Source organism: Gopherus evgoodei, chromosome 6, assembly GCF_007399415.2.
Source record: "Gopherus evgoodei ecotype Sinaloan lineage chromosome 6, rGopEvg1_v1.p, whole genome shotgun sequence".
Taxonomy (NCBI): domain Eukaryota; kingdom Metazoa; phylum Chordata; order Testudines; family Testudinidae; genus Gopherus; species Gopherus evgoodei.
This window is the reverse complement of record NC_044327.1, coordinates 87438727-87454142: the sequence shown is the minus strand read 5'-3', so window position 1 is coordinate 87454142 and position 15416 is coordinate 87438727. Positions and strand designations below refer to the sequence as shown.

Sequence of the window (15416 nt, the reverse complement as noted above, 5' to 3'; positions counted from 1 at the left end):
AAAAGAAAAAGGGCACCAGGGTGTCCAATCACACCGAGTGTTACTAGTAACGTATATGGGAACTCTCTTCCGGGACGCGCGCGCCCGTGAGGCTGGAAGACACTTCATTGCTCCGGATCCTGTAAACAGAGAGGAAGTGACGTTACGGAGAACAATAACAACAAGGCCAGTAACAATACTGAGGAGCCGCAGGTGAGAAGGTCCGACCCCAGAGAACTGCCACGGCTCGCGCCTCGAGCTCGCTCCCCACCCCCTCCTTCGCCGTGCGAATAACGGTGACACCAGGCGCGCGGCCCAGTACTAAAGTGGCTGCGGGCGGTAGCGGGCCTAAGGTTCGTCCCAGGCAGCGTTTGGTGACTCTCCGCCAGCGACGTTGTCTTAATAAGGCAACAAAGGTATCCGGAAATGAAGTGCACTTGTCACGTGGGGGTCTTGATAGCTTAACAGCTGGTTTAGAAGCTGTGGCCCAACGAGCACGTTTGTTCTGGATGCGGATCACGCTGCCATTAGTTACTGTCTTTGTCGCTTCAAGCCTCTGGTTTATAGGAGGTCACTGCTTAAAATGAATGGGAAGCTGGAACTGGAGTAGAAAGCGGGTGCTTGCTTAGTAAGCAGGACACCTTATAGCGATCAGATAACTTCTATGCTCAGGATCTGTAGTTGGTATCTGTGAGCTTCCAGATAGATTTTAAGGTTATATAAATAGTCATAAATAACCTAAAGCTAGCGTACCTCCATAATACACTGCTGGAGATGTAATCATTGGAGGCACTGATCCCAATTCCACCTTAGTATAATAACAAGGATCCCAGCACTCTGGACTGCCTTTCTGCCCCCGTCTGAAATAGCTTGGATTTACCATCTTTCAGTGCTTGTTTCATTTGACCTGTGAAGAGAGTCAGGGTAGGTCTACATCTACAATTTTGCAGCGCTGGTTATTACAGCTGTATTAGTACAGCTGTATAGGGCCAGCGCTGCAGAGTGGTCACACTTACAGCAACCAGCGCTGCAAGTGGTGTTAGATGTGGCCACACTGCAGCGCTGTTGGGCGGCTTCAAGGGGGGTTAGGGGAACACGAGAGCAAACCGCAGGGAAGCAGGTCTCCTTCCCCGCGGTTTGCTCCAGTGTTCCCCGAACACCCCCCCCCAAGCAGATCTCCTTCCCAGAGGTTTGCTCCGGTGTTTTTTGAACCCCCATGCAAGCAGATCTCCTTCCCCACGGTGTGCTGTCGCGTTCCCCGAACCCCCCTGCAAACCGCGGGGAAGGAGATCTGCTTGCACGGGGGTTAGGGGAACGCGAGAGCAAACCGCGGGGAAGGAGACCTGCTTCCCCGCGGTTTGCTCTCGCGTTCCCCGAACCCCCCTGCAAACCGCGGGGAAGGAGACCTGCTTGATTACCAGAGAGGCTTCCTCTGGTATGCTGGGATACCTGTTTATTTCACGGAGGTCAAGAAAAACGCTGGTGAGTGTTTACACCTGATGACCAGCGCTGGATCCTCTATACCCGAGTTTCAACGGGTGTACGGCCAGCGCTGCAAACAGAGAGTTGCAGCACTGGTGATGCCCTGCAGATGTGTACACCTCCTAAGTTGCAGCGCTATAACTCCCTCACCTGTGCTGCAACTTGTGGTGTAGACAAGGCCTCAGTAACTAAAGTTCTGTCCAGTGGGGGTGTTAGTATTTAGTTGCCTGGGACAAAGGATGAGCTGACTTAATTGAGTTTTGTGTTTTTTATAATTTTAAATAATGGTTCAATCTGGGGTGGGTGCTTTTTTATTTATTCTAAATACTAATAAAACAAACATACGGCTATTAAAAATTCTTGCCATTTTAGGGTCCCTGTCCTTACATTTGCAATCTTTTTCCATCATGTTTTCTTCCATTTCCTTCCTACCTCATCTTTGTTTTCTCTGAAAAACTGAGTTAAAGAAGACTCTGAATTTGGAGGAACTAAACGTGTACTTCTGCACAGTTTAATTTACATATAGACATTTTTAGTAGTGATCATGACAGTTTTTGAGTAGCTCATAAACATTAACAGATTAGGCCTTGTAATATGCCCGCAGGTTAGGGAAATATCCTTATTTTACACAGGCACAGGAAGACTTACATGAGTGACTTCCCCAAGATTACACAGAACTGGGAATGCCCTAACCCATAAACCATTCTTCCTCCTTATAGTATCCAGCACTTGGAGTTTATCTTTTTATTTATTTTATTTTATTTTATTTTGAAAAAAGAAGATAACTGGGGTCCTGAACTCTGTTCTGGTTTAATAATAGCCTGGATTTTGTCTACAAGTTAGAGATTTGAATTAGCTCTAAATGTATTGCAATTCACACACATTTCTTTTAGAGCAAATTAGCTGGAAAAGGTTTTCCTAGGTACAGTGAAATGAATGGCCGCTTGTTTCACCTAACCTATAGTAACTCTGTTAAGATCTTGATTTTGCAAGGTGACATACAGTACGATAAAGGACAACAACTGTTTCTTGCTAACTTACTAATTGGATCCTGTCTATGGCAATTTAGGCTTTGATGTAGGATACAATCCTGTGAGATGTGAAGTCACCTAACTTGCATGGGTCAATGAATTATCATGCTTATTGAAATCCAAAAGCTTTGTTTAACAACATTGTGTCTAGTCCTCATATCCGAAAACAATATTTTTTATTTACATTTTTGTAAGTCAGTTGAGTTATAATAGTGTAAAACAACCATAAATGGATCAGAATCAGGCCTAATAATTGTGTTGCAGTTTCACTATAAACCAGCAGGCTACACTCAGGATTAGTTTTCTTTTTGAGACACACAGTCATGCTATGGGAGGGAGAGAGGGGAAAAAAATAAAACCAAATACTGAAACGGTACTTTTTTCCTAACAATTTTCTTTACTGTTCAAAGAAAAAAAATATTTCCTTCTGCATGTAACCTTAGGCCCAAATCCTACAGTTCTTACTGAGGCAAAGCTCTTAATGAAGCCTACAAGATATGGCCCTATGAGGAGATGCTTTATGCACTATATAGAGTCAAAAAGACCAAGTCCCTGTCTTCCCCCCTCGGGTATCTTTAATACAGAAATTAACAACAGAGTTCAGGTTAAGTCTTCTTCTGAGATGTGACTGATTCTAGGATTCCTACCTCATTACTGCTCAGTCTTGATTCTTTTTCTCTAGTGAGTCACACTTATGTCCACGTGGGACAAAGTGAACCACCTACCTCAATGAGTTATAAAATGCACCTACCGTAATCCTTTCTTCTCAAGTATTCACTAAAAGGGTGAGTGTTTCAGGCAGGCACATAGTAATAAATCAGAGTTTCAAACTACACGTTTTCAGTGCTTCCTCAAACCACGTTTTCCATGCAATAGCTAGGGACAGCTAAATGATAGTCAAAGAGGCAAAATCCCTTGTTATTGACAATGTTATGTCTTATTTATTTGCATTGAGCTGGCTGTAACCTTAGTAATTAAAAGGTCAAATCTTGAAATCCTTATTTAGATACAATTGTTGTTTGCTTCAATTAGAATTTTGTTTGAATAAACAATAAATAATATCTAATACCGATTTTGTGATTTGGCCTGAAGTTTATATCCATAGTAACATAATTGCAGCGACTTTAAAGGAAGAAGTAATAATGTATTTTTATTTCATTATGAAGTTGTGACCTTGTATTCAAACCTTAAGAATATTTGTGTTCAATTGTAGATTGTTCTGAAGTCCAGATCTCTTCAAAGACTGGTTGGAAATTATGATAGTAAACCACTGCCAACTGGAAACCATGAAGCAACATTTTACATAGTTGAGATTGAAATTATGGCATCTTCAACAAATCTAGATGTTGGGGCACAGATAATTGTGGAAGAGTGCACCAGCAGCTATAGTCTGTCTCACATGCCGGACATTAAAGTAGAGCATCAGCTTGACTCCACCACCGAAGATGGCCCAGCTCAGAGTGTCGCCATGGGAATGAAATTCATTTTGCCTAATAGATTTGATATGAATGTCTGTTCTCGGTTTGTGAAGTCATTGAATGAAGAAGATAGTAAAAATATTCAAGACCAGGTCAACTCTGACCTTGAAGTGGCATCTGTCTTATTTAAAGGTTGAACTTTATGGTACAAGTTGTGTGTGGACTATCTTCCCCTTCCCACCCCCCCTTCACTTTTTTTCCAATATTTTTCTTTGCTTCTTATCCTTAAGATTATAGATCAATTCATATAGTTTCCTAACATTCTAGAGTGGTTTTAAAACTAAAAAACAAAGTTCAGGATGATTATGTCACTGTCTTCTATTTGCAAAAGATTGCATAGGAAAATATAAGTAGTGCCCATTCCTGTATTCCTTATGCACCCAAAACTTCCATTAAAGTCTGTGGAAAATTTTAGGTGCAGGAGGCAAGTTCCATTGCAAAGCATGCAAGCTGACTTGTAAAACTATCTTGCCTAGCCTATTGATGTTTTAATCATTAGCAATTTTCTATAATTTATTCCCTAACATTTCTGTTACACATCCAGTTAAAAAATGGTTTAATTCAAAACTCATTTCCCTCCTGAGAGTACATATGTATACATATCTTTCAGGCTTTTAAAAAAACAAACAAACAAAAAAAAAACAGGACTGAAGAAAAGTCATAAATGTACTTAGACCATGAGTCTACATTGAGGCAGATGTCGATATTTTTGGAAAAATTAAATTACTGCCACATTGAGAATATAATCATCTTTTGATGGCTTAGTCCCTAACCCTGCAATGTGTTGCACATAGATAGACCCTTGTACCCACACAGTGCCTCACTGAAAGAATTGCAGGATCAGTTGTTAGCTTTAATACACTTTTGGGGGAAGTTTAGAGAGTTTTATCTTTTCCCCAATATTGATACAAACTTTTTTAAGTTATTTTGTCGCTTACAGTGGCTTCTTTTGATCTTGTTTGATCAGTATGATGCTGCTAGACCTGCAATAATTGCCTTGTTGAGTCATCTTCACCTATTTTTGAAAGCGGTTAGTGATTCTGGGTCCAATTCTGTGAGCTGTTCTATGTGGGCAAACCCTAACACCTGTGTGTGCAGTCCCATTGAAGTTGAGGGGGGTTCTGTGCAGGCATTGGGCTGCTCACACAGAACAGCTTTCAGAACTAGGCTTATGTCTGTTACTTCTTAAATATCTGCGCTTTTAAACTTAATTTTCACATTTCTGTACTATATCAAACAATCAGTAATCAGTCTTGTCATGGCATTGAATCTAATCAATTTGCCATAATGAATACACGCTTTGACTCGTTACGGGTTTCCATTTTCCCCTCTCTTGTATTTGGCTCCAGTTCAGCCACCAGGTTAGGGCATTTAACTTTGTAACCACAGGTGCAGCTATTTGACCTACAAGTAAAATGTAATTTTGCTGGAACTACATTTGCCCCAGGGTCACACACTTTTTTAATCAGTTCTCTTCCTGAATTTGCACTCAGAAGTTCTTTACAGTATGACTCCAGAGTTACTGGACATGTTAATTAACCTCAGTCATTTAATTACTATTGCACACTAATGCCAGATCAATTCAGCCAGTAATGCAGCTTAATTCTACTTATGACTTCCTGCATTTAAAGTGTTTTGTTTTGTTGTTTTTTTAATTCATTGGCTTCTAATCTAAGTTCTCAGAAGTAATATAGCCACTCCTGAGAATTGGAATCCAAAGGACACTGTATATAATAGATCATTTTAAATTACTGTTCCTATGCTCATCTAATGGAAAGCTAGGAAAATAAGCCCATGCAAAGTGCAGATAAAACATGGCATAGAGTGACCTTTAGGACTCCAGCTTCCCCACACTATAACAGCTAGTCATCAATTAATTTGGGAGGTCTCCATTTCTATTAGATCAATAGTCATAAAACATCATTTGCAATGCAGTTGTAGTTTTGCTAAAGAAATGGTGAAACTGTACCAATAAGGAAACATAGCTCTTGTAGACACCTGGTAGAAAATTTTTATTATGGTCTTTGGATGATTGTAGGCCATATTCATCCCTAGAGCATCACTGATTTAGGGATTAATTTGGCCCTTTCACTTTATTATTCTGTACATGTAATTAATAGTGGAAAGAAATATATTCCATCACTCTTATTTAATACAGGTTTTAAATATTCTATAACATTAGCGTAACCTAGTTTGATTTAGAATCTGTAGCTTTCCTTTTAGCATTCTTACAGTCTCTAAAATCAATTATTTTCCCTGTTGAATTTAGCTGAATGCAACATCCATACTTCCCCTTCTCCTGGAATTCAAGTCAGACATGTCTACACCCCATCAACAACTAAACATTTTTCGCCCATAAAACAGTCAACTACTTTAACTAACAAACATAGGGGAAATGAGGTCTCTACAACACCTCTCCTTGTAAATTGTAAGTATTCTGTGGTATAGTAAATGTTGTGAATTGTAAGTTAATAACTGCTTGTCAGATGTTTGACTTTTTCATTGGGACCTTTCATAGAATAATGCCAGAAGAGACCATTAGATCGTCTAGCCTGACCTGCATAGCACATAGCATCTCCATTCACTCTGTATGGAAGCCAATGAGTTATGCTTTAGCTAAGCACATCTTCAGGGAAAGTATCCAAGTCTTGAGCTGAAGACCTTACAGACGGCCTTTTTGATTCTTTGTAGTCTTTAAATGAAAGTACTTGATTTTTTTTTTAACCCTATTAATCTGTTATCAGTGTAGGTACAGCAAGTAGAACTTATTAATTAATGGGTAAGTGCCAACAATGTCCTGGATGTTGTACAATAAATATTCAGACAGTCTCTGCTCTGTAGTGATGCACTGACAGAGGAAGCTGTACAATTATTTTTTTTTAAATTTAAACTGATAACCTAGTAGAATTTTCACCCTACAAATGGTCACAATTTGAAATCTTAAGCATACATCCCCCTTAAACTTAGAAGTTCAATTATAAAATTACCTCTTTCCTACTGGGCTAGTGAATACAGAGGTATATCATACAATGCCCTTTTCTGAATAAAAGGTGTATCCTTTCTGAGAAATCAAACTAACAGTGAATTGGAATAGCACAATGGACATTTATGTAATGGATAACCACTGGCAAACAACACAAAGTGTTATCAATTAATATGTATAACTGGCCTTTCCCCAAGACAGGATGGTGGTACCCACAGTGAGCTTGACATAGGCCGACCCCCTGTGCCTGTACAAAGCACGTTGCAGGATCAAGGCCTTAAATGTTTGCTCTTAGATTATTAAAGCACTCTGCTGTAATAACCTATTCCATCCCCAAGTTTTTTGGGGAGGTTGGGGTGGGGAGAGGGAGGTTAAAGGAAATATTTTCCTCCCCAATAGAAAAGTAGGTCATGTTGTTTATGTTTACAAAAGACTTGATCCAATGTTTGTTGTACTCAATGGGAGTTATGCTATTGACTTCAACAAGCAGTCAACTAGATTCATACTGAACACTGTGACACCCGTCACAGAGTATTTTGGATATTCTAATGCAACAAAGAGTTTGATAAGTGCTTGCAGCTTTCTTAAGTCTTAAAACAAGTAAGAATATTCCCTTTGTCTGACCATTATCAGCAGCAGGTCTCTATAAAAATTCAGTGCTGGTGAAGCAACCTGAGATAAGCTTAAGAATTAAACAGGAAGGAACATTGGAGGAAACATTGGTTAATAGTTTCAAAACGGAAAAGAACATGTCCTCAGTGTATCAGTGATTCGGTATTTTTAATCTTTCTCCTTTAAACATTCTTGAAGGCAATATAATCTTGATGGCAAAGTGACATTAAATTACAAGCCGGGTGGCAAGAAGCCATCTCATGGAGATATTGAGAATATAATAAAGTTTGTAATTCAACATCAGTGGAAAATATTTTGCCCTTCTAATATGAGAGTTGGTGGGAAAAATGGAACCACTTTTAAGAAGACTGCAAACCTGATTCAGAAGTTAAGCTGACATCAGTATGAGCACTTCCTTTTGTCATTGGCTTCAGGTGGAGCAGGACCATGCCTTATGTGCACATAATACATCTTTGTGCTCTTTTTGCAGCTCTGTCAGTTCACCAGCTGGCTGCTCAAGGGGAAATGCTTTATTTGGCCACACGTATTGAACAAGGTGAGAGTCTGAGGGGCTTTAAACCTCATCTTTTCTTTGGAGGATTTTTAACCTTGTTACATGAGATTATATCCCCCAACATGCATCAGCTGCATAGAAAACCCCCCCACAGATCTGTCACAAGCCCCATAAACTCATGATGGACGTGGATTTTTTAATATCTGTCTGTACTTTTAAAGATGTCGTGTCTCCCATCACTGCAGTTCGGGTGTGCAGAGTAACATTAGTCTTAATGGGAATGACATGTAAATCCTTTCTGTACTGAAGCAGGGGGAAGAAACGCTACAGACTGCATATAGATAAACTGTGAAAGTGAGTGATGCAAAAATCTGCAAATTAGTTATGAGGTGATTTAACTGTACTCTTCTTTACTGCATTTATAGTCTGAAACAAATTCCCACTAAAGTGAGTGTATTTATATTAATAATTTTATCAGTTAACCTATAGAGCATTATATTGTAGTTTCAGCCAGCTCTTCACTGCTTATCATTCCAAATCTGAGTTATGCAATATCCTGCAGTGAAACTATTGTAATTTTATAATGGATATTATTTTCTGTAAAATAAACTGCAAAATAGCATCCACTGCACTGTACATCACTCCTTTTAAGTAATTATATTAGCGTGAATATGGATGACTCGCTGGCTGGCTCAACAGGCTACACAAGCATTTACATTAACTTTTGTGGTACGAATCTGGCCATTGTAGGCAGTCATTGAAAGTCATTACCATCTGACATCTGTTTGTTGGCCTAAGGTGGTGTTATGCTTGAATATACAAATCTGAAATTTGCTTTTTGTTGGCATTCATGCAAGTAAAACTGTCTCGCCTTTGTAGGAGGCAAAGGATTGGGAATCCAGAGAAAGCAAATTCATTTTTAAAAATTTGAGCATATATTTATTTAGATTTGACTAATGGTTTAAAAAAAAAAGTTACCCTTATAAGAGCTTTGGGTACTCTGACACCTAATTTATCTTACAACAATGTAAATATACTCAACAGCATTGAAAAAACAAACATCCATCAGGGACAAATTAACTCATCCAACCAATGAATCAGCTACAAAAACACACTTACCACCCCCCTTCATTTCTGGGAACACGCTTAACCCTCTGCACAGAACCCCATTCAAATACATGAAATTGCCAATTCTTTATTCTAGACCTTAGATTTACGTGTTATTTATTTGAGAGACTAGAATGGCTCATTATCTTGGAAAAACACATTTTAGATTGCCTAATAACTATTAATATAGAATGTTTGTTTATTTTGGGGGCATCTGCTGTACTATCTCCAAAAGTATCCATAGCCAACATTATGGCTAAATGACCTGCAATATTTTCGAATAAAAATAAAACTTTATTTGTGGAAATGTGAAAGTCATCAGAAGCTAGGTTTTCCTTCCCCCTCCGCCCCCACAGAATAGATAAGTGTATTTCTGTCACTGTCAGGGTTAGATTTTGTATGTAAAATGTCAGGCCAGAGTGGACTTTATGGTAGAACTATAAACGCAGCTGTTCATAACAGAAATGTTGACACAACCTTTACTCTAACAGCACTTGCAGTACAGCAGCAAAAATGATCATTGAACTGTATTTTTCTTTTGAACAGAAAATGTAATCAACCATAAAGATGAAGAAGGTTTTACCCCTCTGATGTGGGCTGCAGCGCATGGGCAGATAGCAGTGGTAGAGTTTCTGCTTCAGAATGTAAGGAGAAAATACAGTTCTTCTCAAAATCTTTAGTTCATTTTATATTGCTAAGTTTAGAGATGTAGTAGCATCTGCAAAAGTAATAACTTTAATTGCCCCACAAAGGGGAAATAAAAGGCCAATGTGGTGGGGGCACATTCTGCTTTGGAGCTCTGCATTATGTCAGTGCATAATGTCATTGTTATCCTGAGCTCCAGCACTTCCTGTAAGTATCTTCTGTGGCTCAGCCCTCCAGCCAAGTCACATCAAGCTTAAATCCCCATTGAGGTAACGAAAAGGTCCAAATGAAAATCCAAACAAATCTGAATAATGTTCTTGCTCCATTCATCTACTGAAGTCTTCTACTTACAAATCCTATCTCAGGGCCACCCCACAGGAGCCTACTCTACTCCCTATGGGTGTCTTTGGGACTACCCGCCCCCCGCATCCCTGTGGATTTCTGTCTGTAGTAGAGTTCTGCTGCCTCTGTAGTCTCTCTCAGACTCCAGCTGCAGCTTTAATCACTCTAACTCTAGTGCACCGAGCTGGGATCGCTAATTGCCCTTTCGGGGCTAGATCGGGGCAAGTCTGAGCCCAGCTTGCCTTAAAGGGCCCTCCAGCCTGTGACAGTAAGGTTTCTAAATAGGACTGGTAACATCTTTTTTTTTTTTTCTTTTTTTTTCCTTCAGGGTGCAGATGCTCAGATTTTGGGGAAAGGGCGAGAAAGTGCACTCTCATTGGCCTGTAGTAAGGGATACACAGATATTGTCAAAATGCTGCTTGATTGTGGAGTTGATGTAAACGAGTATGACTGGGTAAGTCTGTCACTGGAGCATACATTATCTTAGTGTGCATTGGTCAAAAATTTGCTCCTAACTCTAGAACAGACATGGATTTGAAACCCATATTAAGTTTTCAGAAATGTAAGCTTGGAAAACCTAGGACATGGTGTACTAATTGATTGTCCCTGTTTTTGTACAGGACCAAGAGACTTTTTTTCAGGTCTCTGTGGCCAACTGTAGTCTCTTGGTGGGATGGATGGGGAGTGTCTTCTAAGCTGAAATAGGAGGGCTAGATGAGATTGTTCCTGGGCTCACATGATAGCTGTGAATCAGGGACCTTGAGTGTTTGTCCTCATACCCCAGGGCTTACTATGGACCTTTTGGGAAGGTGAAGTGTTTGTTTTTCTCCAAACTAGTGGGGTGTTCCCTACCCAGGTCTTCTTGCCACAGAAAACTTTGCTATATCAGTACTTACTATAGAAGAGTTCCTTATGCAGAAAATTACAGAGAATTACCTATGATATTATTAGCACAGGGGAGGGCTACTCCCTGAAGCCAGGGAAAAAATATCTCTGGGACGAGGGCAAAATCTGAGATAACCTTTAAAATGCAGCTGCTTTTAGAAGACAGAAACTGGCCTTTGACTCTTGTGAATTTTGTGTTTCAAAGGAGATGTCATTGATTAAACTGCACTGTCAGAAACATAAGGGCAAAAAAGCCTGTATGATAACATAACAGAGAAAGGGTCTAAGTTAAAAAAGTATTCACTTACTCAGTTTTCCCTTTTTTAACATAAATGTCAAGTTAATCAATTTTTATGGTGTGATGAATCTTACAGTTGAATTATTTACATTTCACCATAAGGATTCCTTTAGAACAATGGCAGCAGTACAAAATATAAATAAGAGAGATGAGAATGTATTTCAGGTTAATAGTCACATTTGAAAAGGTTTCAGTTTTCAGATTTTGAATTTATAGACAGTTTTCTGAAGTGGCTGGAATTTATATACGTGATGAGTGCTTCAGAAGATTTTGTACAAGTTAAATATTTTTCCATATTAATGCAGTAAAAATGTCTGTTGCCACTTTATTTATATTGCATCAACAGTGTGCTCAGTACTAAGCAATAGCAGTAAAAACAGTGATCCAGAATTGAGGTGTGGATTGGTTAATTTGTGCCATTCTGGAGTTTGGGCATGGAACTGGCATAACCAGCCCTTGTGATCACCCCTTGTGTGGGAGTTGATCTGCTAATTCCTGCTCTTTGGGCTGTTGGCAATTGCTATAATTTAGAACAGCCTTCATGGAAACACAAACAATTTGGGGCAGTTTCTGCCTTGAAGAGTCAACAAACTTCAGGTTCTGCAGTCTGACTCACAGAGACAGATTTGCCCATGCAAAGGTCTTTTCAGTTCATTAGGACTAGTCACAGGAACAGGGGTCTGCAGACACAACCCACTTCCAGGATTATGGCCTAAATATAGACCTATAGAAGATGGGGGACACAGAAAACCATAGTTGGAGAAGAGCTGGTGACTTTTTCATTGCACATTATGACCCCTGTTATCTGAAGGAGTCACATATGTGTACTACTTATTATCAGGAAGGAATTACAGATACAGTCTGTTCAGTTTTTGAACTAGATACATGAACTCCAGCTATTAAAGACTCTAAGTCTTTTTTCTTCTTTTGCAGAATGGAGGGACACCTCTTCTCTATGCAGTACATGGAAACCATGTGAAATGTGTAAAAATTCTCTTAGGTGAGCACATTAAGGATAACATTAAGAAATCAAACCTAAAATAATTTTATTATTGATAATGATGAACTACTAATTATCAGCATAATTTAGGGATTTTGTTCATTCTATTTTATGTAGAAAATGGTGCTGATCCAACTATTGAGACAGATTCTGGCTATAATTCCATGGATTTGGCTGTGGCTCTAGGCCATCGGAGTGGTAAGGATTTAGAGCCCTTTAGGTTTGTGTAGTTACAGTAACAGTGCTTTACACATGTAAGAAGATAAAAGTCCCTGTCCCAAAATAGTTCTAGATTGCTAAGTCTGTTAGGGCTGTTATTTTCAGTTGATTATGGGCTAGTTAAACATCTTAATTATGTAAATATTAATTGACTAAACTCACATTGTCTTATTTGCTTGACTTGTGCTTTCAAAATCTATTAAAGTGTCAGCTCTAGCAGCACACGCTGCGTACATCTTACAATATGTAATTTAGAGGACAGACCTGGATTGTTCAAGGAACTAGTCACAGGTCTTTCACCTCTAGTTCATGAGCCCAGGTCAATAGTGAAAGAGTCACTGTTCTTGAGCCATGTCTTTTAGGCACAGTTGGGAGTGTATCTAATTTACAAACTCCTTTGTCTATGTGGAGACAACTGTACCAGAGAGAGGATTTATTCTAGGAGAGGGCAGGCAGTGACACTACTACCCCCTCCACTCCTAAGAGTTTGGCCATAGGAAGACAGCGTTAAACCGTGTGTTGGGATACACAAGAGCCCTGTCTGCTGAGGCTGCCTTCCCTCTCCCAGCAGCCTTTCAGCCTGGGGTCCAGCATTCTCTGAGAGGGGGACATTGTTGTTCGGTTTTTTGAGCACTTGGGCCAGGCATCTGCTCTCATGTACATTAAATAGTCACAGGATTCTTGGACTTACCTCTGTGAACTATTTGAAATTGTTTGTATTTTCATCTAAAACCACAAACATTTCATGGTGGTAGGGGGCATTTCTTCCAGGGTCCTGCATGGTTGTACAGAGTCAAAAAGGGGCCTCTTCAGTGGTGACCCTGGTGTCTGAACCATGTGAAATCTTTAGTTTTTTTTAAACCCTGAAGTGAATAAAAAATGATAAGCCTATCCAGGCATGTAACTGCTGCAAGCCCCTGGGCTTATGTTGGAATTGATAACTTCATGGATGGCTCAGATGTGGAACCCATAGCGGGTTCAGTGTGTAAATTCTGAACACTGAGGAAAATCACTACAAAGTTTCCAACAGTGACAATGATTTTACCCCCTAGTACTCACATGCTCTCCACTTCTAGGTTAGAATCCCCCATACCCTACCTTAGCCTATCCCATCTACATTTCCAAACCAGGCCACAGATCAGGGCTTCCTCCCATGCTCACTCAACATACTGGCCCTCTGTTAGTGTATTCAGTGTTTTGCATTACATGATGTTTTAATTTTCATAGGTGATACGGATCCAGAGTGCATTAGTTCGTCTTGTACAATCATCTAATCAAAATAAATAAGTCAGCATCTAGCAGTAAAATACAACAACAGTAGTGATTTGGAAATCATTGAACAGTAATTAACTAGGTTGTTTCTCCACTTTAGTTCAACAGGTTATTGAGGCTCATTTATTGCAGCTTCTTCAAAATATCAAGGAGTAATGCCCTGCTGATAATAGAAAATTGTTCCAGGCCTGAAGATCTGGACTGTGTTTTAGCCCCACAATCAGTGATAAAGGCTTGTTAACTTTATCTCAGTGAAAATATTTGCTGGTTTTAGTCAGATTTTAGCATACTTTATGTATTTCACTGATGTTCCTAGAAATCTCTGATAATTGATCCTTTTGTAAATGTATTTTATGTAAATTTTAAAAAATTTAATCTGTGTTGCATGAAAACCTTGAATAAAAATGTAATTATAGCTGCGTAAATGTTCACATAAGTACAGTAGTTCACTTTCTACAGAGTATTCCGCTAGGTTGTGTCAATGATATGGTATTCACATAGACTTCGTTTTAGATTTTTAGGTGTGTACCACAGAAGACAAGTGTCTTTATTGTTTATAGGACAAAAAAAGTGCACAATGTGTGGTTGTTTACAAATTCTTATGCAGTTGAATTAAAATACTTTGTCAAATTCTATATTTGTCTGATTAAACTGTTTTTTGTGGGGGGAAAAAGCAATTCGGCAATGGGAGCTCAATTCCACTCAGTAGTTTGCTCCAAAGGATTTAAGGACCTAAATCAGAAACAGACTCTCTGCTCTGCTTCTTTTTTGCCAATCAGGTTGTGCAGAGACAGCATTCCCTTAACTGGGATTCCCCTGGCATGGGGGAGTCCCCAGCAGTCTTAGACCCGGCATATCTGGCTCCTAAACCACCCTCTTCAAAGTGCCTGGCATAGTGGATGTCAGTGATTGGTGGGGCGGGGAGGAGGGGAAAAGTACCTAGAGAGCACTGTACCCCAGCCAGCTATTTTCAGCTGACATAGTCCCTTGAGTATCTCCTTGCCAGCTGATGCAGTTTTAGAGCAGTCATTAGGCCAATTTAACCTGCACCGGGGAAAGGCAGAGAATCAGGAAGCGGTGACTGGCTCCCTGGTAGGCTCCCCTCTGCTTTACCAAGTCTAAACTCAAAAAGGCAAAGAATGTGATTCTTAATCTTTGCACAAACAACAAATCAGCTTTTGAAACAGAATGTTAGAGTGTTATGGATTCTTAGCACTGTTTTTCCTCTACATGTCCCTTACACTGTGCTGTTTAAGAATTATCCTAAAAAATATAACAGGATGAAATTAACACCACGTAAAATGTCAGAACAAAGGGCTTGGGAAGGCCCATGGACCCCCAGACTAGTCCATGGGTCAGAGCCAGAGATATAATAAAATACAAAATACTGGTTTCATCGTTTCAAAGTGAATGAAACAACCAGGGGCAAATTTAAATAGCTACATGAATTTAGCTTGAATTCCAGGCCAAATTCTCCCCTAACTTACCCTGTTCCTTCACTGAGGTTGTACCAGGTATAAGTCAGGGCAGAATTTACACTCTGGATTTTGGTTGCTAGGAAAGCCAGTT

The 15416-nt window shown here is 39.6% G+C and overlaps 1 protein-coding gene across 4 annotated transcripts; it reads left to right on the top strand.

Moving 5' to 3' along the window:
- The first annotated feature begins 87 nt into the window (after nucleotides 1–87).
- ANKRA2 (ankyrin repeat family A member 2) lies at nucleotides 88–14506 on the top strand. Of its 4 annotated transcripts, none has more exons than XM_030565895.1 (9): nucleotides 89–192; nucleotides 3706–4102; nucleotides 6240–6398; nucleotides 8056–8121; nucleotides 9733–9830; nucleotides 10502–10627; nucleotides 12290–12356; nucleotides 12474–12554; nucleotides 13948–14505. In XM_030565895.1, the coding sequence occupies exons 2-9, from the start codon at nucleotides 3814–3816 to the stop codon at nucleotides 14001–14003; spliced, it is 942 nt and encodes a 313-aa protein (XP_030421755.1). In that variant the 5' UTR covers nucleotides 89–192; nucleotides 3706–3813; the 3' UTR covers nucleotides 14004–14505. The 4 variants fall into 4 exon arrangements, with proteins under 4 accessions (XP_030421759.1, XP_030421755.1, XP_030421757.1 ...); XM_030565897.1 differs by lacking the exon at nucleotides 89–192 and adding an exon at nucleotides 199–353 and having other exon boundaries at nucleotides 13948–14506; XM_030565898.1 differs by lacking the exon at nucleotides 89–192 and adding an exon at nucleotides 199–395 and having other exon boundaries at nucleotides 13948–14506.
- The last annotated feature ends 910 nt before the right edge of the window (nucleotides 14507–15416 follow it).

Excerpts from the sequence above, each read along its gene's own strand:
- ANKRA2 (XM_030565897.1), top strand. The coding sequence starts at position 3,814 with ATGGCATCTTCAACAAATCTAGATGTTGGGGCACAGATAATTGTGGAA. Across the intron at positions 4,103-6,239 it reads GGCATCTGTCTTATTTAAAG|CTGAATGCAACATCCATACT; the intron begins GTTGAACTTTAT and ends TGTTGAATTTAG. Across the intron at positions 12,357-12,473 it reads ATGTGTAAAAATTCTCTTAG|AAAATGGTGCTGATCCAACT; the intron begins GTGAGCACATTA and ends TATTTTATGTAG.